General features: G+C 40.7%; 1 protein-coding gene across 2 annotated transcripts; it reads left to right on the plus strand.

Moving 5' to 3' along the window:
• The first annotated feature begins 7 nt into the window (after nt 1-7).
• Nucleotides 8-24,955, plus strand: brwd1 (bromodomain and WD repeat domain containing 1). 2 transcript variants are annotated; one of them, XM_073483311.1, is made up of 44 exons: nt 8-187; nt 303-361; nt 482-511; nt 729-788; nt 1,722-1,872; nt 2,104-2,202; nt 3,410-3,570; nt 3,772-3,993; nt 5,022-5,122; nt 6,024-6,094; nt 6,256-6,356; nt 6,476-6,516; nt 6,627-6,728; nt 8,268-8,421; nt 8,538-8,672; nt 9,956-10,084; nt 10,339-10,487; nt 10,783-10,859; nt 11,114-11,341; nt 11,465-11,648; nt 11,896-11,986; nt 12,244-12,366; nt 12,501-12,571; nt 12,865-13,090; nt 13,178-13,294; nt 13,899-14,006; nt 14,212-14,336; nt 14,661-14,743; nt 15,385-15,496; nt 15,948-16,009; nt 16,137-16,292; nt 16,438-16,558; nt 16,738-16,863; nt 17,007-17,073; nt 17,903-17,953; nt 18,161-18,286; nt 18,416-18,568; nt 18,711-18,871; nt 19,155-19,321; nt 20,482-20,607; nt 20,741-20,929; nt 21,006-21,338; nt 21,557-21,727; nt 22,346-24,955. In XM_073483311.1, exons 1-44 carry the CDS (start codon nt 151-153, stop codon nt 23,797-23,799), a joined length of 6,810 nt encoding a protein of 2,269 aa, XP_073339412.1. In that variant the 5' UTR covers nt 8-150; the 3' UTR covers nt 23,800-24,955. The 2 variants fall into 2 exon arrangements, with proteins under 2 accessions (XP_073339412.1, XP_073339421.1); XM_073483320.1 differs by having other exon boundaries at nt 20,747-20,929.
• Nucleotides 24,956-26,856: the final 1,901 nt, after the last annotated feature.

Genomic DNA, 26,856 nt, shown 5'->3' on the forward strand with positions numbered 1-26,856 from the left:
TGGCGACTGCAAACAGGCTGAATAGAAAGCGGGAGCAACCGTGGAGGGGGTCAGAGCTGTGTAACCGAAATTAAATAAATATATCCTATTCTCTGTAGTCATAAAGTTAGCCTGAAATTTGTTTCACCTCTCCAAATCACGGCCGATTCAATGGCCAAAAATCGGAACATTTCGCTCCTTGAGTCGGGTAAGCTGCAGAAGTAAACCCAATTGATAGCTTAATTTCCAACGATATCGCTCATGCTAATTGGTAATCCCCAACTGCTTTTCTCACGGTTAATGTCCTCACTGTTCAATTTCAGAGCTCTATTACTTGATATCTCGTTTTCTAACAACGGGTCCATGTCGGAGAGCGGCTGAGGTGAGCTGGCGTGCCTTGACTGGCACACTGTGTTGTATTTCAAAATAGTTGACTAGCTAGTTGATAATAGAGTTAATAGTGGCCATCTGATAACGAATCGCCTCTTTTAATCCACTGCAGGTCCTGGCGAGTGAACTAGAGGAATATCAGGTGTGTATCCCCGCTGCCTCTGCTGCTTGTTAAGTGCTAGCTGCTATCCGTCGGTGTTGACTGAGTCTGGGGATAAAACTTGTCTCACTCAGTCGACTTTTAATACCCCTGTACGTCTCACTCGTTTGACATCACCCGGTGTTTTTTACTAGCTTAATGTGAGCCTGCTGTTTTCTCCCGTGGTGACTCCGCTTTTACCAAACTCTGTTTCCGACAGCTCTTACCCGGGAGATTGGACTGGCTGGGAAACGAGCACCCGAGGACATTTGAAGATGTGGTGAGATTTAAATATCTGTTAAGTTCATTGTCGGCGCTTGTTATTGTCTTGTGACAGGGGGACTGTGGTGTGTCCATGCTCTGTTCTTGTTTACGGTCTTTGTTCTTTTTCCTGCGGGACTACTGTTGGGTTTCTGTGCGTTGGGAGGATTGACAAGGTCACAAGTCGATCCTTCTGACTTTAATTTTCAAAGTGAATCGACGTATGGTCGCTCAGAAAATGCTATTTGGATTTGGTTTAATATTATTTAGCACCGACTGTTGTACTGCAGATAGGGTGGGATGTTCGGCTTCTTGCTACGTCGAGACGGCTCCACTGGCCAATCAGAGGCCGAGAGACGCTGTCTCTGCGTTATTTTGCATGTGACCTGAGCTGTGATTGGTCCATAAAAGGAAACGTTTTGCATAAGAAGCCACGCCTCTTGGACTAGGAGTTGAGAAGCACATGAAATCAGCAACTATCCTCTCAGACATTTATCACCACTGAAGTGTTTAGGCAGGCTGCAGCCCCTAGAAAAGTCCTTCAAGCTTATTAGATGATGTATAAAATTCAGACATTATATGCTGTATGTTATACATGTAATATGTACTATGGCAACTAACAACTGATTTCATTATTTCATCATCTGTTGATAATCTTTATGATTCATTGTTTAGTCCATAAAAATGTTAGATAATGGTGAAATATCATAATCATATCTCCAGGTAACATCTTCAAATTCCTCATCTTGTTTGACCATCAGCCTAATACCTAAACATAGTCATTTTACAATGATGTAAAACAAAGAAGAGCAGCAAATCTTTTTTAAGAAGTTTGTCTGGCATTTTAGTCTCATAATCAATTACCAGATTTTTTTGTTGATCCTAGCAGCTGTTTCAGCAGTGATCTGTATTCATTGCCGTGTCACCACCCAGGCTTTGTTTGCCCTGACAGGTCGCAGCCAACAGACATATTGCACCAGACCATTTGCTACGGATATGCAGGCAGATTGGACCAATTCTTGACAAAGAGGTGCCATCATGTGTCCCAGGGGTACACTCTCTCCTTGGGTCTGGAAAGCAGTCAATGCTTAGGACCGCAAAAGGTACATAATCTTCAAGGTGCCTCAGAGTATCTCTGGAGGCAGAATGACAGAGTATTTTTTCTCTGTACTATGTTTTGGACATTATACAGGCCACTCACACTGAGAAATATTGAATCTTGCAGAATATAAAGGTTTGGATTGTTTTTTGGTTTACGCCTTCAACAGAACTGATGCTTTCCTTTTCTATCACACAGCTGAATCATTCTGTGAACTTTTTGTTTTGCTTTTCAGACTGCGACAACGTGCGGTTTCAAGCTTCATCATATGCAGCCCTTCACCGGGGCAGACCACCAGAGAGGCCTTCAAACTGCAAGAAACCTCTACCCTTAGGTAGGACTGGCCTCACTCAATATTCCTCTGTTATGCGTTTTATTATTTTTTTTAAAAGAAAGTGAAATGGACAAATTGATGTGCCCATAATTGGTACCTGTCTTAGCATGGTATTGCTCTTCAGGTTTTTCAAATGCCTCTCCACATGTACCATGCATGTTATGTGTGTGCTGACATGTATTTGAATAATTGGTTAATGTGAAAACTGAAAAGTAAAATCCTCATTTAATTCTCAAAGACTAATAGGTTATATATACTCCAGTTCACTGTGTATTCCTCTTTTGTAAGACTGTTGTTGACACATATCGGTTTGGTGCGCTGCCATGACTGAGCCAGATTGGTTGCCTTGATGCAGTCTGTTACACTGCAGTGTTAGTTGTTTTTAGCATAATAATTGTACTTATCGTATCTCATTATTTAATCTAAAGCTTTTCACAAATTAGTGTATTTTTCAATACTTCGCCCACCCGATTCTTTAGGATTTTTGATGATTCCTGTTAGCCCCTACTGTTATAGCATGTATCTACTGTGCACTGCAGTGTTCTTGTTCTGCCTGCTTTCAACAATGTTTTTTATTTAAAACCTGTCCTACCTCAGGGTAAATAACACACATTCAGGTCTTTTGGAATTTTTGTTTATTTAAAGAAATGCTATTGAGGTTACTCAACTGTTTAGAAAGCTACCTTTTGTAGAAGACAAGCACTACAGATAGGCCCCATTAAATGCTTGAAACAAACACTAAGAACTCAAAGCAGATAAAAACCTTATGGATGGTGTTCTTGTTTCTCTGATATTTTGTCGTTTCCCATAGCAACAGATACAAACCAGATGCTTCAGACTTCAGAGCGGCAGTGATATTGTTGTTATTTACAGATCACTTTTGAATTGAGGATGGCATTTGTGTTTCATGCCGTTAAATTTATGTGACACGACGGCTATAAAAACAAGAGATAAATCATTTTGAGACGGACAAGCTGAGCTAAAACCTGACTTTATTTGGTGCTGTGTTAAGATGCACAAGGTTTATTGGAAGACTTACATGCTTGGTTAGAATAACAACCTTTTGTATTTTTAATATATTTACATCCATCCCGTGATGATAATGCCCCACCACTCGTGCCCACATTGGAGTAAATATATTATATATATATATATAATATGTTACTACATCACTACATTCTGATGATTGGCATCTTATCATCAACAGTGAAGGTCCTTCGAGGGAGAGAGCTGACGGGAGCACAACGCTTCAGCTCCATCAATCCTGTCAGCAACTATGAGCGCATGCGGCTGCATAGGCGGATCCTGGGGCATCTGTCTGCAGTGTACTGTATCGCATTTGATCGCACCGGTCTCAGGATCTTCACAGTAAGATGGAACTTGTCCCATTACCCAAAGATACCCCCTGATTTAATGTGCTATGATCACAGTGTTTTAATTCTTCTTTGGCTTTCATAACACTGATTAACACAGTGGGAACACAGAGAATTTTAAATATAGAACACTTGTTTGTTGACACTCACCTGACTGTGACTCTTCATACTTAATATTGTTATTTTTCTTTGTCAGGGCTCAGATGACTGTTTGGTGAAGATTTGGTCTTCGTTTGATGGAAGGCTTCATTCGACGTTGCGAGGACACTCTGCAGAGATCACAGACTTGGCGGTTAATTACGAGAACACGCTAATTGCTGCGGGAAGCTGTGACAAGACCATCCGCGTGTGGTGCCTTCGTACCTGTGCCCCTGTGGCTGTGCTGCAGGGGCACAGTGGATCCATTACCTCCCTACAGGTAAAGGGATCTCTGACCTTGTAATCTACTTTTTTAAAAGATGAAATGGAGCAGGTTTCTTTTTCTATACAAAAATATGTTAGCATCATTTGAATGAGATGTGTGTCATTCCCCTCACTCTGGGCATGCTAAATTGAAGCAAAAACCAAGCAATTTCAGATATATTTTTGCTTTTGAAGCAAATTAACATTTTATAAGTGGAGTATTTCCAGCCATGCAGCTCTCATTATTCCATTGTGAGATAACTTTATTGTTATTGTTCTCCACCTCCATTATGCAATACCTAAGTATTGTTGGAATGTAGATCTTACAAGTATTGTTTTTGTGAAAGTCTGCAGTCCTACACTTGAAAGTGTATCAAAAGATAACATAATTGAGAACATGTGTGACTTCCACATATGATGGCATTTCTTATTCTGGATTAATTTTATATACTGTACTGTACTGTTTATAATGGAGCAGAGCCTTAAAACATTGGGTGGCAGTGTATGTTTATCCTGCATTGACACTGCCTGAAATAAAACAAGAGGAAGAGGTGGTTGCAGCTCTGGCAAAGGCTTGTTTTATCCAAAGAATCTGTTTCTATCAGCCCTCATTGCATCTTCCCTTTATCACTATGACAACTTGCCTCTGCTAAGTATAAAACCAGTTATTGCAATATGGACATGATGCTGCGTGGATGGAAACATCCTCTCTGTTACCATGGCTGTCCGTACTCTGTTGTTTGCTTTCCATTTCAGTATTGTCAAACCAAATATTAAATAAGGACAAGTGGTCTGAAGACTGAGAAAAGTCATCTGCTCCAGTGTTACACCAGTCAGTCACTGCTGATGTCATGACATCACTTGAAACAGACATTTAGTGTACTCAAGAAAAGAGACTTTTTGCCTGATGACTGACTATTTGTGAGGGCAGCAAAGGGGATCGTATTAATACTTAACCCTCCATATAGAATGCATGTCTTGCTTTTATTAATATTAAGTAGGAGTAATTCAGGTATTTGATCTATGAACGTCTTGTTTTTTCAGTTCTCACCGTTTGCCAAGGGCTCCAAACGATACATGCTGTCCACTGGAACTGATGCTACCGTCTGCTTCTGGCAGTGGGACGTCAACAACATCAACTTTAGGTGACCGTTTACATGTGTTTGAAATGGTGACAATTCATAAATATTCAGTTGTAGTGCTCTTAAAACAATATGGTCAAATTAATACAAAATTGAATTTGTTATGTGGCCAAAAATGTAGAAATCTAATTTTGAAAAGCTCTTACAAATGAGCCAATGATTGAGATCAGTATTATGAATTCAAAGGCATGTTCAAACTGCTGATATTTGAACAACACAGTTTTACTTGTTTCAGTGTCAGTTGAATAGACAGAGCTATGACAAACAGTTAACATCCTAAGCTGTAGGCTGTTATGGAAATGAGAGGTGGAAATGGCAGCTCTTCTTATGGAAATCTGCTCCAGGCCTTAAGCAAACGGTGGAAGACAAACTGAACGGAGTAGACCGTTTTTTTTCTGCTCCAACACCTGCTACTGTACTGGTAATACAGCCCCTTAATAAGGCTGCATTTAAAGAGCCTGCTTTACTGTGATAAACTGAACTTGCAAGCATATAGTTGTATATCAAGCAACCAAGTTAAAGTGTCTGTACGATATGAAGACAGACTTGGACGAAATGGGCATTAAGTGAGTGTATGTAGGTGAGCCTTATCTGACAAAGGAATGTTAACTCAACATCTGACCTGACTGTAATCACTCGTGTCATCCTGAAGTTGGAATGCCTGTTATATTAGATAAAACTTTGATTGACAGGTCGCCATGTGCAGCAAATGAGGTTTGACATAAAAAAAAAAAATGTCGCCTATAGAAGATTTTCAATGATGTCAGCAAATGGTCAAGGCCATTCTTTAAATCTGTTTAAAAACACCTACCCAAATATTGCAGGCTTTAAATGTACTTTTAGCTTGTCGGTAAAATCTAGCGACTTATATTAATATGTAACATTTTCTCTACTGTCCTTAAAGTGATCGGCCACACAAATTCATAGAGCGACCGAGGCCAGGAGTTCAGACTGTGTGCTCATCATTCAGTCCAGGTAATATATCATTTGAAGTAGACTGATATGTTAAATTTTATTGCTGTTTGTGTACATAACCTGTACACATGCTACTTGATGTGTTTTGAGTAGTGTCTAAATACAGATATAAAAATTAACGTAACTGTTAAAAACACTTTCTATGTCTTCCTTTTTTTCAGGTGGGATGTTCCTAGCAACAGGAAGTACAGATGATGTCATCAGAATATATTTCGTGGGAAGCGGGACTCCAGAGAAAGTATCAGAGCTTCATGAGCACACGGTGAGAGCTCCATCAAAAGCCAAACTTTTATGTGAAGCATGTCCCGTGACAGAGAACATATTGAACTTTCAGTTGGATTGTCGATTTGATCATTCTCCATGTTGCTGCTCTCCCTCCAGGACAAAGTTGACAGCATTCAGTTTTGCCACTCAGGTGAAAGGTAAAGTAAAATCATTGTACTTGCTCACCATTGATTTCTCACAGTAGCTACATTGAATTATACGCAACAGTGCATACAGTGATGGTGAAATGTGTTTGTTGCCGTCTCAGGTTCGTGAGTGGAAGCCGAGATGGGACAGCGCGGATCTGGAAGCTCCATCAGCGACAGCAGTGGAGGTGCATCTTGCTCAACATGTCTGCCACTCTTCCAGGGTAAGGAGCGCTTTGTTGTTGGTCCACCAGTGTGAATGTGGCAACGAGTGAAGTCTTTCTCTTGATGGGCTTTCAGTCTTTGTGTCGTTCTCAAGAAGAAATATTAAGACAGGGATGTACACCGTATAAGCAACAGGATATGCAAGAATAAAATTCCCATTGGTGGTTTAAAAAAAAAAAAAACACCTGGGAGATTTGCTAAATTAAGCGCAATCATTTGCTCTCTAGGCCGCATCAAAGAGCTGTCAGAGCATGTACCTGTATGTAAGCTGAGGGATCCATTTACCCGACTGTTTTCTTTGTTCAGATGTCAGATTGTGTAAGTCGTAATGGCTTCTTCACAAGCAGGTGAGAGGGCTGTGACCTTACATCACTTCTAGCTCAATACAGAAAGATGCAATATCATTATTTCTTAGACTGCTGAGCACTTTTGCCCGTCGATGTCAAGGATATTGAAAAATCATTCACATTTCTCAATTCAATTTTCTTATGTATTAATACATTAATCACTCGTTCAAAGTAACATTAGCTAGCCTGGCTTCATGTTTGTTTTGTCCGACAAGATCTTGACCTTATTGCTGACTTTCAGATTAACAATGATTGCAGTGTGACATGCCTACTAAAACAACACAAAACTAACCATAGTATATTTAACCTCAGTAGGGTAACTTGAGAGTCGCAAAAGGAAAAGTTTAAACATTTCTTCCTTGTGCTGTATTAATCTGTAAGTTGACTTAAGTTTATACTCCCCGTTTACCATCAGACAGACATGCTTGATGTACAAAATTACATGGTGGCTGATTTTGGGTTCTTTACATTGTAGCATCTTCTGGACAGTTTATTCAGTATCAAACCACCAAACATTCAGGTCTCACTTATCTCACTTACTTCACCATCAATCATACAAAATCGTACATGATCCAATACCAGTACATCACTGAAATATAAATGTCAGTCTCCCCATACTTTCAGGGGTGCAAGAATAAATGGTGTTTACCACCCAGAGCTTATCTGTCTGCCCTGAGAGAAACCATAAAGGAGCCACATTGGCAGTTTCTATAATCGGCTCATCTGCTAAAGGCATCATCACGTTGTCGCTGCATTTCACAAGTATTCTTTAATAACCAAAGTAATTAACATTTTTCATGATTATGTCGTCTCACCATTTTCATTACATTGTACATACATTTGCATTAAGTTCGGTCCTGTGTGCCAAGTTGGCAGATCACACTAAATGCACCGAGTTTGTTCATTATTAGAGATTTAGATTTTGAGGAGAATCTCCAGCGTTTCTTGAGTTAAGCACAAGTGAAACTACGAGCTTGTTCAGCAAAGTAAAAGAAAAGAACAATACTGTGGCAGGGAAACGGGTAGGAACATGCATACTGCAACAGGAAATAAAGGGAAAAAGAACAAGTTATTGTCATTTGTGTTGAGTAATGAATCAACTGTATCACTGTTAGACAGCATGTTTTGAGTGTTGCAACTTGTCACATGAAGTGCATGCATTTTTCTAATTTGAGTTTTTTTCCGTGTCAGTGCTGAACCAATGAGTGAAGAGGAAAGCTACTTCAAACCCAAAGTCACCATGGTAGCATGGGATCGTCATGATAATACAGTCATCACGGCTGTTAACAACCATCTCCTCAAAGTGTGGAACTCCTACACAGGACAGCTGCTACATATCCTCAAAGTAATTGTGCACCATGCTTTGTTCCTCTTGGTAAAACGTAGAGCGTAGTGGATATCACAACCACCTCATTTAACCTATTTCATAGATTCATAAACTAATCTGAACATTGCTTTCAGGGCCATGAGGCCGAGGTGTTTGTCCTGGAGCCGCACCCCTTTGATCCCCGGATCATCCTGTCTGCCGGCCACGATGGGAACGTCTTCATTTGGGATCTGCAGCGAGGGACAAACACACAGCACTACTTTAACATGGTACACTGACACTCGGCAATATCAGAACATGGTGTTTACATGATGAACAAACCATACTCTGTTTAGAGACCCTCCATGATGCACATGACAAAGACAGCAGCAAACAACATGGTAACAAAACAGACTTAGTTGAGACATATTTGTCAGTGTAGCTCAAACATCAGTTAACTTCAGGCATCACACAGTGTCTTCTAGTGCTTTTATGCCTCCGCGCTGACGATAGCCATGGGAACGTATGTTATCAGGAACAGCTTGAGGGAGTTTCTTCAAATTTGGCACAAATTTCCACTTGGACTCAAAGATAACCTGATTAGAGTCACTGTGACCTCAGAAAACATAATGTCAGAGGCCATTTTCATACATTAAATATGACAAAATTTAACACATATCTGGATGAAATGGTGATGTGATGAAATTTTTTTCCTCAAAGTTCAAAGGTCAGCTTCACTGTGACATTATAACGTTTGCAAAAACAATTTTCTGACCATTATTGAACACCATAGCTCAGAAACCAAAGAGGAGATTGTGACTATATTTCACATTTTGTCATTTTGATACTGAACTGGTAACACTAATCTTGAAACTGTAGTGACTGTAAAGATCTTCTGTGCTGCCGGGTTGAACATGTCCATGTTTTAGAATTTGTCGCTTCTTCACGTTCTATTAGAATCAGCTTTGTTATTTGTTTGTCTCAATGAACTCTAATAAAACGCACAGCAGTGGTCCATCACAAGCATCAAGCTTCAGGCTATTGTCGTTGCACAGTGGTCTTCAGTCTTCTGTACTTCTCTGTAAAAATAGTCTGTGAGTGAAGACGGCATGATTTTTCGAAACTAGCCACTGGGATCATACGTTCAATATAGTGATGTCTTCCCTTTCGTCAAGAACAACACTTATTATCATTTATTAGAGTCTGTCGAAGTCGTCGCTACATAGGCTATGTGGTATCTCTGGATGGACATGGATGCAAACTGAAACTTAAGTGTGACTGTCTAATTATTGTAGATTTGCACAGAGTGGGCCAGTATTGGATAAATTATATATTAAATTTATAGATATTATAGAATAAAAAGGTAGAGCTGTAAATGAGCATAATAGGAAAGCATATAAAAAATACATTAATTATTGTGCTCTACCAAAGTTGGTACTACTTTGAAGTCAGGGAAGGAAAAAATCGTACAAGGACGCACATTGAGAACAAGTATTGAAATATTGTTGAAAACTTGTGTGTTTGTGTCCTAACACGTTTCTGTACATGTGGTTATTTTGTGTTTCTCATCCAGATTGAGGGCCAGGGTCATGGGGCCGTTTTCGACTGCAAATTCACCCCGGATGGCCAACGTTTTGCCTGCACAGACTCTCACGGCCATCTGCTCATCTTTGGCTTTGGCAGTTCGAAGCCGTATGAGAAGGCAAGGATAGACGCACATACAAACGTTTTCACAAACAATTGTTGCTGAGTGAAAACCACAGTAAAGCCATTTGAGTTTACAGACTGAGGAAATGTTATAGCCATTAAAGTCTAACACTTTCAAAGCTTGCTGTATAGTGTGAAAATGCATCCAAAAATAAGTGTGCGTGCGTCTGAATAATCCCGCGTTACATGAATACAACAAAAGCAGCAGGGTGACGCCATATCTTAACCTTCCTCCTGGTCTCCACACAGCTTCCAGACCAGGTGTTCTTCCACACAGACTACCGACCGCTGATCCGGGACACCAACGGCTTTGTGCTGGATGAACAGACGCAGCAGGCACCTCATCTCATGCCCCCGCCCTTCTTGGTGGACGTGGATGGAAACCCCCATCCACCAAGGTAGACACGACCTTCTCTCTGTTATACAGCAACAGTACAGTCTTGAATCATTAACTAAGTGGTCAAATGTTTGAATCATTAGCCCATGCAAGTTCTCAATGCCCTAGGCCACTATGGAAAACAATACCGGGTAGAGTAGTGCAGTTACTTTTAATTCATATTTTCCCTGTTTTACATCTAATTTTTATGTGTATGATTCAAAGTGAGGTTAGTGTTGGTTTGACTTAAAGCTAGTTACAGTCTGCTGTGTTTTATTTAAAATATCTTGGTTAAAAATGTTTTACTCGGTTTTCAGGTACCAGCGTCTTGTCCCAGGTCGGGAGAACATTGCTGCTGAACACCTGGTTCCGCAGCTGGGATACGTAGCCACCAGTAAGAATAAAACCCACCACATGCAGGCCCTTAATCTGACCATAATCAGCCTTTGCTAGAGAGAAGAATGTTTTATTTAATACATGACTCATTTATTCAATTTCTCTGCTTTAACAGCCAACTTAATTTAGGAACATCTGAACCTTATCTTCCCTGCTACAATGACGAGCTTGATCTTTTTCTAACTAGCCAACAGTAAGAGTTAGACAAGCCCCACTAATGCTCTTGTTCTCCCTGTTTGATGACATTTTCAGGTGATGGCGAGGTGGTGGAGCAGGTGATCAGCCAGCAGACTGCAGAGCACGAGGAGGTCACAGTCAGACGCAGCAGCCTCCTGGATGAGGCAATCAGAAATCTCCAGGAGCAGCAGGCCCGGCAGAGCCAGACTGGGGCCGTGGCAAGGCCTGGGGCTGGGGCTGGGGCAGGAGCAGCTGAGGCACAGGGCCCAGCCTTGGCACCCGCACCAAGCACACCACGCAGAGGTATCAATACACCACCAGTGTATTGGATTGCTTTAGCTGATGTATTGCTTCATTGAGCTGTTGGAGGCTAGCTGTGTGATATCCTGTATTGAAGGTTAATATTTATTCTCTTACCCTCATCAGTGTCTGTAAATGAACGAGCAGACGTGCAGTCGCCCCCTAATGTTGGTCTGCGCCGCAGCGGACAGGTGGAGGGCGTCCGTCAGATGCATCAGAATGCACCTCGCAGCCAGATGGCCACCGAGAGAGACCTGCAGGCCTGGAGACGCAGGGTGGTGGTGCCTGAACTGGCAACCAGCACCTACAGGTAGAGACTTAGGATGTTAGCTTTACTGTCCACTGCTAAAGACGGGGAATATGGATGTAACCTGGTTACCTTCATATTAACAACAGAATAAAAGTCCAGTATCAGTAATTTACTTGTACAGTATCTTTAGATGGTCGGCATTGAAAATGTATTGATTGACATTAACAGAAAAGTAACAGGTGCTTATGACTCAAGTGTGTCTTACTGTTCCTTTTAGATTTCAGACGTTATGTAAATTTGTTTTCAGGGACCAGGAGGACATTCGAACAGCCAAAGGAGACGAGGAGATGGCGTTGTACAATGCAAAGAAGAGACGCATTATCTACAGCAGCTGTCGAGTAGGTTTATTTTACCTTCACCTGTGTAGGAACTATTCTGTCTGCAATTTGGATGAAATGATTTAGTCATTAAAAATGTTGTGTTGGTTGGTATGAAGACAAATTCCATATGCACTCTGTAGGAATGTGTTTTTTTTTTGTTTTTTTTACATTGAAATAATTGTCAGCATTTTTCTGCTTTTTTTCATTTGTTGTTCACAACAATTTCTGTACAAATCTTTGCGCTCGTGTTGAGTCAGTCCCATCTGTCCCCTCAGGATGATTCAGATGATGAACCTCCCACTTCGAAGCGAGCACACGGTCACAGCGACGGGCTGGAATTCATGGACTTGTCATGTGAAGAGGGAGAGGAGACTGCAAGCTCAGATGGACACACTGAGGTATCACATTCTCCACTTTGCCGTGACTGTGGTGTGACATTTACAAGCACCTGTAGTTTTTATTGTTATTTATTTATGTTTATGTATTTTTGGGGAGATTTTCAGCAAGTTCCTGTTGTTTTTAATCTGTTCAGGACAATGAACTGGACGGCAGCGAACTGGATTCATCCAATGATGAGGAAGAGTGGAATAGTGACAGCTCGAGGTATAAAGTTTTTGTAATTATCGCACGCTACTGGGGAGTCATTCTTCAAATTAGTTTTAACTTGTTTAGAGTACCAGATAAAAGGGGTTTTCCCAAATCACCAAAGTTATGATATAGACAGAAAATCTTGACTTTCATGTTCAAACTTTTTGTTGCTCCTATGTGTTGTCTTAGGTGGCAATCCCCCACACATCTGGTACCCCAAGCAGGTTAAAACAAGTTATTTGATTAACTTTTGTGTTGTGTGTTTGCACATATGTAACTTAAAGTCATAATTGGTTTTGATTGGACAGTCACACATCCAGCGAGTACTCAGACTGGACGGCAGACGCTGGCATCAACCTGCAGCCCTCCACCCCCTTGTCATCACGCAAACGGGTGCAGCGCAAACTCAGCAGCTCTGAAGATGAGGAGGAGGACAACGAGGAAGAGGAGGAAAAGCAGCAGAGTGACGAGGAGGAAAAGCCGGCCAAGAAAAGCAAAGAGAAGGCCAAGAAAGCAAAGAACAAGTCACCCAGGGTGAGTTTTGCAAATACAGTACATACTGTATATGTTAGATATATCTTAAAACAGGTTCACATTTACTTGATTTACCTCTGCAATCAGCGTCCAAAGGCCAGACCATCCATCAACAGAGAAGTCTCCAACGAGTTCAGACCTTCACCATGGATTACTGATGTCATTCCCAGGAAGTCTCCTTTTGTTCCTCAAATGGGCGATGAGGTATGTGCATTAGACATCAGGACAGGTACTTTACACGGCCATGAGAAAACATTTTTTCAGCTTGTTTAAAGATCTTTGTATTTAACTTTGTTGTAGTAAAGTATGCTCTTAATGCCACAAGATCAAACTCAGTTCTTCCTCAAGAGACGTGAGGTCAGTGCTGCAGCAGAGCAGAGAAACACAAGCAGAGAAAATGTAAAAAATAATCTAGAAATATGTGCAAAATTTCTGTAAGAACATTTGAAATTGATGAGTTCCTTTAAATCTCTTAGGCTGCAAAATTGTAAAGACTAGAAGGGAATAATTTATCTAGAAATATTGACAGTATGGATGCAGCTATGTAGATGTAGTCTCAATACTTTTGGCAAAGCATCGTGATGATCCTACTAAAAGACACCCACTCCGGCAACATTCCGCTGCCGTCTGGCAAGCAGTACAGAAGTATCCGCTAACAGACCACAGAGCAGCTTCTTACCGCAGGCTGTGAAACTCCTCAATTCATCCTCCACCAAAAATAATACTTTATATTTTATTTGACTTGATATCTATCCATTTATCTATAAAAAGAAGTTGCCTTCTAAGCTCTGACTCTTCTGTCTGTCAGGTGATCTACTTCCGACAGGGACACGAGGCGTACGTCGAGGCCGTGAGCCGGGGTGAACTGTACCCCATCAACTTAGACAAACAGCCCTGGAAGAAAATGCAGCTACGGGTAAGACTAGGACAAATGAAAAGATAATAAGATGTTCTTGGTAAAAGGGTTTGGAAAAATACACTGAATTGTAACGAAGTTGAACATAATCTATAAAATCCTCACAGACTTTGTGATGTGATGTGTTGGCAAAAAAAACTGAAAACATATTTTTACTGTAAATGTTTTCAAATGTGTTAATCAAAATGAAATGTGTATTTCATAGGACCAAGAGTTTGTGAAGATCACTGGGATCAAGTATGAAGTCTGCCCTCCAACACTCTGCTGTCTGAAGCTGACTCTCATCGACCACGGCACTGGCAAAATCACAGACAAGTCGTTTTCTGTCAAGTAAGCAGCTCTGCTTCCTTTACTTGCCCTCTATTGAGAAACGCACTCAATATTGGTGCATTTCTCACTTCCTTTAGCTACCCAACATGAAAGAGTCTTATTTTGAGTGAATGCACAGTACATACAGTGTATGAACGTTGGGTTGATATCAACAAGGTCAATCATAACAGAATTTTGAGGATGAATACATTTTTGGCTTTGACATGCTGGTCTTGCTGTTTATTTAATGATGCGTATTCATCAGAATATTTCAGCATCAGGTAGTTTTACACAGACAACTCTTTGTGTTCTTCCTCATTAAAGTGGCGCTGATTTCTTGAACAGGTATCACGACATGCCAGATGTGATTGATTTCCTCATTCTGAGGCAAAGTTATGATGAGGCACTTCGAAGAAACTGGCAACCAAGTAAGTTTGTGCACCGTGTTAGATATTATTTCTTCGTTTGAGGCCAAGTAACATTATCCATGGATCTGTTTCATCATTTGAAAATCTAAATCTACACAGAATAAAGGTGGTCTCGTAGCAAACAACTTTCACTTTGTCAACATTTTAGAGAACCAATAAATACTCTTTTTCACTGTGAGGATTTCCTTTTTGCATTGCTAAGTTGAGGCACCAATTCGAGAAGTTTTGTTTGCACACTTGTTGGTCAGTATTTGGCGCATTCCTGCACAAACTGCACAGCTCTTTTAATTTTAAAAACGGATGTATTTTACGTATTTTAATATATTTTTCATATTTTTAATTGTAAATTCTAATTTTATACTTGGCCTGGTCACTCTTGAAAAAGAGATTTTAATCTCAGTGAGGCTATAACTGGTTAATATTCTTGGCTTCTGCATTACTTGTTTTTTCTTTTCTCTTACTATGTTTATTGTCATGCACAAATATCCTAAGGCAAATTTCTTCCATGTGAAAACCTACTTGGCAATAGACCCGATTCTCATAGTCCTCTTTCAAACCATTCATCAGTGCAGCCTCTTACACTAAATAGATACTGTTGATTTTATTTGCTTCTCCTAAATTTAACATCACCTCCTGTGCAGATGACAGGTTCCGCTCAGTGATAGACGATGCTTGGTGGTTTGGGACCATCGTCTGCCAGGAGCCCTACCAGCCGGAGTACGCTGACAGTCTCTTCCAGTGCTTCAAAGTCAGGTGGGAAACATCACATTGTCATGTTGTCATGAAAGGATTAGCAGGGGATACTGTAGTTGAGGCATCAGGACCAATATCAAATATTGGATAGTTCCTTGGAAATATTGCTTGTCATACTGTCAATAATTTGACGCATTGCCTTGAGTGAGTAAGTGAAGTGAAACTTGTGACGGACACTGTAGGGGTGTCCGCCTCTCGAGACGAGTAGTAAATACAAGTCTATGTTAACATTTTCTTTCCCAAAACTGTGTTTGACGTTCGATGTTCACTCTTCATTCTTCAGTTTATTTAGATGTACTTAAAACAGGCTACAGTATAGCCTACTGTCTGACCCCTAGTGGTTATTAAGAGGCATTACAGTGTCACACGTATGATTGGTTAAACAGGTTTAACTGACGCAAGCGTAATGGCTGACTTTGACAACACTTGTTTTTGTGCTTTCTATCACCAGATGGGACAATGGGGAAACAGAGAAACTGAGTCCTTGGGATGTGGAGCCTATTCCAGAAGATGGTAATGAAGACTTTTTACTATTTTATTGCTGTCACATCCACACTTGACACAGTTCTCAGAGTCTGTTGGCAAAGGGGGGTTAATGTGGTTTTAATACATATTTAACAAGTTTGTCTGTGCTGTGCAGCCGAGCAGCCAGAGACAGAAGGAGGTGGTATCCCTGTGACGGCAGATGAGATGAGCGAGCTGATGTACAAGCCTCTGCAGGGGGAGTGGGGGGAGAGGCGCAGGGACGAGGAGTGTGAACGCATCATGGTCGGCATCGAACAGCTCATCACAGTCGGTGTGTGTGCAGAAACAGATATTCTCTAACTCTCTCTTGTTTGCTCTTACTCACACACTCCCTCTTCACAATTCGTTCACATCTGTAGGTTCCTTTAACTATTCCTAGTCATACTAACCCACCTCCCCCTGTGTTTCTGCTACAGAGATTACAGCTCCCTTCTCTGGTCCTGTGGACTTAGTCCAGTATCCCTCCTACTGCACTGTGATCGCCTATCCCACTGACCTGGGCACCATCAGACTGCGACTCATGAACAGATTCTACAGGTCAGTCCTGTTAGACTTTCCTCCTTCCACCTGATAATGCAAGCAGGTCAAAGCATGAAGTATTTGCACTCCTGACTGTTGACCCAGTTCTGTCCTTGAAATGTCTTTAGCTGCTGACAAACAAATATCTGATGTTTTGTACAGTTTGTGTGTATTAACCCACCTCTGTTGATCCACAGGCGCCTCTCAGCATTAATATGGGATGTCAGGTATATTGCACATAACGCCCGCACTTTCAATGAGCCAAGGAGCAAGATTGCCCACTCTGCAAAAATCATCACAAATGTCCTCCAGAAATTTGTCAAGTACGTTTCATTCATCGTTTGTTTCTAACAAGCGTGCTTCCAAAAATTAAATCCACACTAGATTGTGTGATAATTACAGTAACAATGTAATTCAGATAAATTGTCTTGCACACTAAATTGACACCTTATTCCTACTTTCCCAGTAATCCGGCTTGCACAGATATTATGGAGATTTACAATGCTGTTGAAGAAATGGATGATGATGATGAGGTAAGTCTGACTGAATTACTATATTTGTTTGATTTATCACATCCTGCTGTCAAATTACTACACATTAGTTTGAGTAGCAAATACATGCAAATAATAGAGCGCAATTGATGATAAAAAGAAGAGACTGTGTCAAGGAACACGAAATTGGTCGTAAGAAGTTACAACTCAATAGGAATGTTGTTTTCCATTATTGGTTGCAGTCACCTTCACTGTTGCCATTTATGATTTAATTCAAGTAGGGCCGTACCATTTTGAAGCTTCATCAGTGTATGAAAGTTGACATTCAAATTGTAAATTAATCTGAATGTTGCACAGCAGTCTATTCATTCTGTTTAACCACGATATTTCTGCACATTTGCAGATCAAGATCAGGCTACACTAATATTACTGTTTGTAGAAGTAGATTCAGTGGTGGCTGCGTAGGATTGTTTCTGATTTGTGCGATCCAAACATTTCCAATAACTTCAGAGCATTGTAAAGCCCAAAAATGAAAATGTATTACAAGAAAGATGTAATCATTTCCTAAATTCACAACAGCTTCAAATCGTATTTGTTGGCATTCAAAAACAGTTTCACTACAGTCAAAAAACTGTTCTCCTACTTTCCACACATGAAGGGAGGCAGCACCTGTATTAACGGGGCAGTCTAGCAGCAATCTAACGGCGCCATGAATTAATTTCTATAACTTCAATACCAAAAATCTATTCCGATTTCATGAGATTCATTCGAAAACCTTAAGAGAAGCTTTGAATGTTAAAAAAAATTAAAAAAAAAAGACATTTGGTACAGCAATAGACGTAAGTAATCTAAATTTGATTTCTTCCTACAGGAAGAGGATACAGAAGCACCAGGAACATCCTCTGGACACAGACTGCGTCAGGTAAATAGATACAAAAATTAGTTCACATACAGTTTAAAAATAATTCAAATAAAGATTTGCCAGACATTTGTGGTTTTAACCATGTGTTAGGTTCATCAATACTGTAAATCTGATACATGGTGGATGAGAATTTGTTAGCAGATTGACTCTCAATGATTCAATAGCAGCATGTGCTACTCGTCATGATGATCTCCTCGATATTTGCAGCGCTCTGTAGAGGTGCTGCCAGACAGAGACGCCTGGAAGGAACAATGCAAGAATCTGCTCAACTACATATTTGAGTGTGAGGACTCAGAACCATTCAGACAGCCTGTGGATCCTCAGAACTATCCAGTAAGTTAACACAATGTACCACAGCATGCTGTTAACAAAATAACATCAACAGGTTATATTTGCCTCGTGTGTTCCAGTGTTTTGGAAAAGATGATGTCTCAATTATGTCTTGTGTGTGTGTGTTCCCAGGACTACCATGACATCATTGATACACCAATGGACTTTAGCTCAGTGAGAAGGAGACTTGGGAATGACGGCTATGAAAACCCCATAGAGCTGTGCAAAGACACCAGGCTAATATTTGCCAACGCTAAAGCCTACACACCCAATAAACGCTCCAAGGTAGGGTAATTTAAGATGATAAATGTTGCAGGTGGAGATCATAATAAAATCTGCTGTAGGTTTAGATTTTGGATTAATATATTAAGTCATTTAAAGTATATTTGGATCTTTCTTCTGACTTACATTTTCTGTCCCATTCTAGATTTACAGTATGACGTTGCGGCTCTCAGCCTTCTTCGAGGAGCAAATCAGAACAATCATATCAGAATACAAAACTGCAGTAAAGAGCAGCGACAGGCTCCGCCGCAGTCAGAGGTTCCGCAAGAAAATGCAGCAGCAGGATCAACCCTCCGCCACATCAAGGTTTGTTTGAGTTATGTTTCCTCACCTCGTCTGCTTGAAAACAGGAAGAACAAGTTTTTTGCTTTAGTGAATCTGTGGTAACAGATTCATACATTGCTTAAAATAGTCTTGCTAACTTAGTGATAGGTCTCTGGATATGAACCAATACAGTATTTATGCTAAACAATTATCTGATTTCATTGGTTCAAGTAGTCAGAGCAGATCAGGGCATTTGGGGATATTTGATGGCACATTTGACATTACCGTCCGTGTTAATGTCTGATGAAATTCTTCTTTTCTCAAGTCAAAAGAGAGCTGCTGTAAAAACTCAGGAAAAAGTGGAGTCGACGTCAGTGACCAAATCTACCTCAGCCAAAGTGTCTGTTCCTGAGAGAGCCAGGAGGAGTCGAAGCAGCAGCTCAGGTCACAGCTCCTCCGAGGACGACTCCAAAGCTGCTTCATCAACTCCAGGTACAAAACACACTTTGCCTCATAAGCTGTGTTTCCACCACAGGGACTAGGAACCTTTGGATGAACTGTGTGCTGGGTAATTTAAACCCAGGATCCAAATGATGTTTTGGGGACAATGTGTTGCCTCCCAAAAAGTCCCTGCTTGGGGAGTGGTACTTTCCAAAAGTACAGGAACTTGGAGGTGTTCCTTGCAGCACTAAACATTTCTTATTGGTCCTGTGCTCAAGCTTTATTTTAGCCACCATTTGTTAACAATCTGCATCAGCGTACCAGTTTGTGTTTTAATTTGTTGTGCTTTGGTAAATGAACATGGCATTACAGAAGAAAGAATATGACGGATGAACTGACGGCAAAGTCTAGTCCTTATTGTTGTATATTGTGTAAAAACAGCTGATGTATTTTCATGCGTCAGCAGACTAATTTGCCTAATTTTCATGGGTGTTCAGACATACAGACAACAATGGCCTGATGGAACCTTTTAGTTCCTTGAAAAGTAGTTCCTTGGACTAAAGGTTATGGGTAATATTTGTGGAAACACAAGTTGACAGTAGTAGAAATCTTTGCTACCAGCAGTCCTATTGTGTATTCATGGTGATGATGCACTTATCTTCTATGTATTATAAGAGTTTGAAAACTCAAAACTAAGGTGTGAAGTTGTATAGTTAAAGCTTTGCTTTTCAAAATATGTTTAATTAACCTAGATAGGTATTGTTTAGTAAGAACATTTATCGAATTGAGTCCTGAAGTGCAATAACTTGTGAAGTCTGCAATTATTGTAAATTAAGTGTTAGATTTGATTTCCATTACTTGTGATGATGTAAATAGAGCCTGTAATGTCACTTTATTGATCAATTTCAATCTTGACAAATTCTTCTCTATTCTCTCCCCACAGTAGTGGAATTTTTTTGCCACAAGCTTATTGTGGCAAAAAACACCTATTCAGACTTCACCTCGACAGCCCCTTGCTAGCTTCCATCTCACCTCTTAAAAAAGAAAACTGCAGTGTAGTTCTCTAACACATTTCTGGCTGTTTATATGGGAGGGGTTGCATTTCTAATTCGTGATGTCATCGAGCTCTAGTTCCTTTTCAAGTTTGACTGCACTTCAATGTCAATATCTGCCAAATGAATAATTTGTAATGGGAATATGTCTTATTTCAGAGTCTGAGAGTGAGAGTGAGCTGAGCGAGTCGGAGGAGGAGAAACGCCCAGGTTCATCAAGGCACCATCAACTCAGACAGAAAGCAAGAGTTACAAGAAGCAAACGTGCCAAGCAGAGGAAAAAAGGTGAGGAGTATTTCCTGGTTAAAAACCCAGTTTTTAAATATCGCACCTCATTAAAGTCAGCATTGTAATGAGAAAAAAAAAAGTCATTAAAGTGTGATGTTCCACATAACTGGAGATGTGTTATTGTTGCCAGCTGCAGAGAGCGATAGTGAGGAAGAGGAAGAGGATGACGAAGAGGAGGAATCAGAGAGTGAAGGAGAAGATAGAGAGGATGGAGAGATGTCCTCCCATTCCTCAGGTCGTCGCTACCCAAGCAGGAGTAAAAACAACAGGAGCACACGGCTGACCAGAAACAGCACTGGTGCAGACAGGAAGCGCACAGGTAACACCACTGACGAGCCCAAAGATTTTCACAAAACCCGCCAGACAACATGTTGAACATCCTTCTTTGTTTCCAGAGGACAGAGCAGAGGTGAACGGTCACGGCAGCAGGTCGTCTCGCAGGGAGAGACGGCACCACCACGACTCTGACGGAGCCACAACCGAGGGCTCCGACAGGGAAGAGGAAGAGGAAATAACGGTGCGCAGGTCGCTCAAGAGAAAGACAGCGAGGGCAGCTGTGAATAAGATGAAACTCCTTGAAGCTTCAGATGAAGACTTTGAGGTGGAGGAGGAAGAGGAGGAGAGGCCAAGAAGGAGCAGCAGCCGCCTCCGCCACACGGTCCGGGCCAGCAAACGCATGGCGGTGATTCAGAGCAGCTCAGATTCTGATGAAGAGCCTTCAACACGGGGTGGGCAACAATGCTTTTTTAAATTCTTTTGTCATACAATCCTAAATTTTACACTGACTGAAAACACACAAATACATTGATGTCAGAGCTTGTAACTGTTATAACAGTGCCTTTACTTCCTTCAAATACAAAACAAATCTTATTTGCATTTCTATGTTATAGCTTGTAGCTTACCAGATAGATTATTGGCTCAGTGCTGCCCTTGTCTGTGTTTTTAGCTTCCCGGAAAACAAAGGAATCAGGTGGGGAATCAAAGGACGAGGAGGACGAGGAGGACGAGGAGGGCAACAACAGTGATGCTTCATCCTCCTCTCAGAATCGGCAGAATGGAGACACAAAGTCCAACAAACAGAAGACAAAAAGACAAGCTGCTAAGACCAAGGGAAATGGTGAGAAATGTCCTCATCAGTCACTTTTAGATGGAGTTGCACTGATTAGTCGATTAATCGATTAGTGGATCGAAAGAAAATTGGCAACTATTTTAATAATCAATTAATCATTTGTCATTTTTCTTGTAAAAATGTCAAACATTCGCTTTTCACAGCTTTTTAAATGTAAATGTGTCATTTTGTCATAAAATGCTGTCATAAATCAGGAGTCTTTGAGGTTTAGTTTGTTGTTGTACATTGCTTTGAGCTCTGCAAAATTGTGATGAGCATTTTTCACATTCTTTATTAATAGACTTATAGATTCAGGGATTAATCGGGAAAATAATTGGCAGGTTAATCAATGATGGAAATTGATAGTTGCAACCCTACTTGCTTGGACTTGAAAATTGGCATACATAGACACAGGTCCTTGAAAGTGCTTGAAATTATATATTTTGTGAGACTATAAAAGTTTTTTGGATATGTGTTAAGTTATTGCCTGTGAGCTTCTGTAAAGCACACTAGTTCTCATTATAGAACAGCAATTAACCTTGATCTGTGTCTCTGTGCTGTGTTGGATCCTTGAATCCCTGCTCCTCCTGTTCTAATCACTTCCTTTTTTTCTCCTTTCCCCTGCAGATACTTTGTCCCATGTGAACGGACACAGTGCAAAACATCACAAGTCCGACAGCAACTCTGAGCAAGAGGAAGCTGCAGAGGAGAGTTCTGGAGAAGCAGAAGAGGAGGAGGAGGAGGAGGAACAGGAAGAACAGGAGGTTGTGTCTAAGAAACCCTCCAGAAGCACGCCAACCACTTCAGCCAGGAAAAAGAGGATCACAAGTGAGGAGGAAGAGGAGGAGGTAGAGGACACTGAACGCAGGACCACACGACACAAACCTCCTGTAAGCTCAGATGAAGAGGACAAAGACCACAGGTCTCAGAAACACCCACACCAAAATGGAAGAAATGTGGAAGAAGCCATCCACAAGGACTCTAAGAAAAAGAGCAAAGTTTCATCGTCAAAAAGCCAAGACAAACAAAAATCTGCCTCAACTAATAAACTGGATGGTGCAGAATCCGAGGAACTCAGTGATTCTCCAAAGAGATCCAGCCCACGCAAGAAAAAACTGAAAAAAGATGAAGAACGCGATGTAGAAAGCAATCACTCCAGTGAGGAATTTGAGGTGGAGTCCAAGTCAAAGAAGCCAACGAGAAACAAGAGTAAATCTAAGCGGCCTCTCGGTGTCACCTCGGCTTCAGAGAGTTCTGAGCAGGAATACAAACCCAAGAGAAAATCAAGGAGGAAACGCTCCACTGGCTCATCCGATGAAGAGTCAGATAATTCAGACAACGCGTCAAATAGACGGCTGAACCTCCGAGCACTACCAAAAAAGAAATACATCAGTGACAACTCTGAGGAAGACTCTGCCTCTGCAAGCCAGGGTAAACAGAGGAATGGTAACAGAACAGCCACAGCGTCGAGGGAAGATGGGAACAATAAGAGAGAGTCTAAGAGAACCTCTCCAAATGAAGCCAGGAATCAGCTGTCTTCCAAGAGAAAACGTATTTACACCTCAGACTCTGAAGATGCGGAGGAGGGTGGAGAGAAGGAGCCAGTGTCCAAGAACAATAAGAAAAGCCGGTCAGGCTCTTCAAAGCGTCCCAAAATGGAATCCAAACAAGCGGATGGTAACAGCAACGAGGAAGACAACTCTTCCCAATCCGATTCCAGCGAGGAGGAAGATGCTGGTCGTTCCAGGAGCGGGAAGAAGAACGCGAGGAGGCCAAAACACAAACGGAAGGAAAGCTACAGCAGCAGCAATCACAGTTCTTACTCTGAGAGCGAGCAGTCGTCCTCAGCCTCCGAAAAGTCACTTGCCAGCTCAGGGTCCCACAGCAGTCCAAAGAGGAGAAGTCACAGACGGTCTGCGATTGGTGAAAGGACTGCCGGCCGCCAGCTCAGGCAGCGCCGCAGACCGTCTGCCTCAGAGGAGGAGGACAGCGACGAGTCGTACGGCAAACCGCAGCGAAAGTCGCGCGTGAACACTCGTAACCGGGGGAAGCGTACGGTAATCTATCACGACAGCGAATAAAGGACATAGCTGCTGGAACTACAGACGGACAGTTAACTGGAGACCTAAAGACACTTGATGGCCACGTTATGGTAGTAGCACTGGAGTCCTCGAGAGAAAATGCTGTGAATCTGTTTCATTCAGGGATATTTATATTTTCTATGAAAAACATGTTTATAGATGTAATACAAATTCAAGCATTTTGATCCGCTGGTTTTCACAAGGATACAGAGCAAAACACCACCTCCCATACTGCTTGTTGTGATCCGGCCAGCAGAGTAACCATTCTGGGGAATCTTGTCAGCTTGGGTGCTATCTAATATACCTCTGTTTAATCAAGCATATTGCTGGCTTGCACTAAGATACACTGTAATGAGGTATTTCATACACTAGTTTTGCATTAGAAACTCAGGGGTCAACTAAGTTTACTGTAGTCTCAGACATGCAGTTGTTTTTTGAGCTAAGGTAAGGACAAGAAACAATTCCAGGTCGGCAGATGTCCAAGCACACTGACTGGGACACAACAAAACCATGTTCAGACTTTTGACTACAGCACTCCTTTGTAAATCCACACACTTAATGCTTGACTGTATTGAGTTAATATGAGCCAAATGGACGAATATGAATAATTTTCCCCATACCATTTCATTTTCTAAAATTTAGGTTTGTGTTGTATTCTAGTGATTAGATGTAAATATGTGATTGAGAATGTCGGAAAGGTTTGGCGATCAGTCGGTAGCAAAGCGTTTATTTAAATTTGAGCTTTTTTTATTTTTCTTTCTTTTCTTTTTTTTTTTTTTTTTTTTACATTAAACTGCATTGTCTTGCCATATGTCACAAATTGGTACCTTTTTGCCAAGTACAAGTAACCAAAAGTACTTATTGCAAAATACTGTGATTTCTCATATTGGGAAGACGTTTTACTGTGTTCTGTGTTACCTACTTTCAGTATTAAATTCTTTTTCAGAGTTGACTTAAAACATTTTGCCAGTCACATGGTTTAGTTTTGTTTATGGGGAGGTTTCTAAATACAGTCGCTTTATGACATTTTGCTTAATGTTTTTCGTACTACACCTTTAATAACAGATTTCACAGGAAAACTATTAACGCAATGTGGTTGTGGAGTGCAATGAATGAGTTATTCCTCCTATTAATAAAGACATCATTTCAAGGTGTATTCTGTATTTCACTTAGTCCTTTTCATTGACATCATGAAGACAGTCCATCTGTTAATAATTCTGTTACGAATCATTTACTCAAGCATTACTCTTCACGTGTTGTCAACAAAAACTGAATAGCGTGGACTTAATGCTATTCTAATAATTGGACTGCATGAGGTCTATAGTTTTCACTCATATGTCCCCAAATTATCTTGTAAAATTAGGACAGATTGTTACAGGGAGTCGTGTAGTTCCAATTACATCCATGAATAATAAAAATAATTCCATTTACTACACTGATGCTGATTCATGCTACAACAGAAAATAGTATATAATCATAGCATAAAAGTTTAATTTTTAACGATTTAATATTTGTTACGTGACAATTTGTTATAAAACATTCCACATATTACATAAAATGTTTAATAGTAATATGTTACCATGTAATAACATGAAACATTTTATGTTAAAACAAATTATAAAGTTATATCATGAAACTTTTCACATTAAAACCTGATCTAATATAATTATAACAAGAAAAGTTTTTATTGTTATTGTAATAACTTTGTATGGTGCAGTAACTCAAAAAATATCTTGTTTTAACATGAAAAACAGACAAGACAATAAGCTTATCATGTTATGATCCTGAACAGTTTTTCTTCTGGCGTAGCAGTGAAACACTTTCATAGTTATCCAAACATGCTTTATACTTAAATATCATTTTAAAAATCGATTTTGGACATTAACCTGCCTTTATTGTGAAGGGCTTGTCGCTTCCCGATCCATATATCCCGCCTGATTGATGCCCATGTGCAACTCTCAACAGAGAAAGGAAGTGAGATGACTCACTTGTTTGAAACCATTTCTCCTCATCAAAAGTCTCAAATTTACATTTTGAAAATTCCTTAATAATTAATGGTGCACACATGCTACAAATCAGTACTTTCAGACCCTGCCCACGAAATCTAAAGGAAACTGCATATAGCTAGAATCTTTTTAAGAAACCTTCATGAATATAACTTACATAATAAATTTAAAAACAGATCTTGAACAGAATTTCTATATAAATGTAATTACAGAGCACCTTTTCACAACAGTTCACCCATAAATTCAAGGTGCAAACAAACCTCATATTATAGCATTTCTCAGTTGGCTCAACACATTAGTGACCTGCTATTAGCTGGAATGAGGTAACTGAATGAATAAAGCTCTCCTCCACAGACACTGTGGGTGCCCACCACTCCTAAATATTTAGGATGCAGAGGACTAAATTCTGGTAAATATAAAAATGTACTTAGAAATAAAGACATTCTATTCCATTATTGCTAGATAATGGGGGGCTGTTGTAGGGACCATCTTGGCTGATTGGGTGTGGACATGGTAAGGTCCGGTCATGACCTTGGGGCGCCATACTCTTCGTCTCGCCACTGCAGGGCCTGCATGCCTGGCAGCCCTGTGGATAGCTCTAGATCTAATGGACGCCAAGTCTTCGTCTGTGTGGCGGCCAAACATAAAGAGAGCTGCGATGATCTTGGATGGATTGTCTTTGATTTTTTTAAAGGCCTTCACCGCAGCCTCTGCTGGGGTTGTGAAAGATGGGTCGCTGCTGACCATGGCTGTCAGCTCTTGGCACATCTCAGCAAATCCTGCTGCGGCAGCCCGATGTAGTACTGGAAAATAATACCAATTATAGTTTAATCAGCAATAATGGCTTGATCACAAAGAAGATCCAGAATTTTTTAAGAGCAGAGTAGTTCTGTTATACCTGCATGAAAGAGTGTCTTTTGGCTGAATACCTTCTTGTTAAGATTCTTAAGCCTCTATCACCACTTCTGTCTCTGCGTGCCAGGTGTTATTGGCAATTCCCAGTTCTGCAACAGCATCTGATTCTGTTGATGAAACCACCCATTCCTTCAAC

The sequence above is a fragment of the Pagrus major genome, chromosome 2 (genome assembly GCF_040436345.1).
Source record: "Pagrus major chromosome 2, Pma_NU_1.0".
In the NCBI taxonomy this organism is placed as follows: Eukaryota; Metazoa; Chordata; class Actinopteri; order Spariformes; family Sparidae; genus Pagrus; species Pagrus major.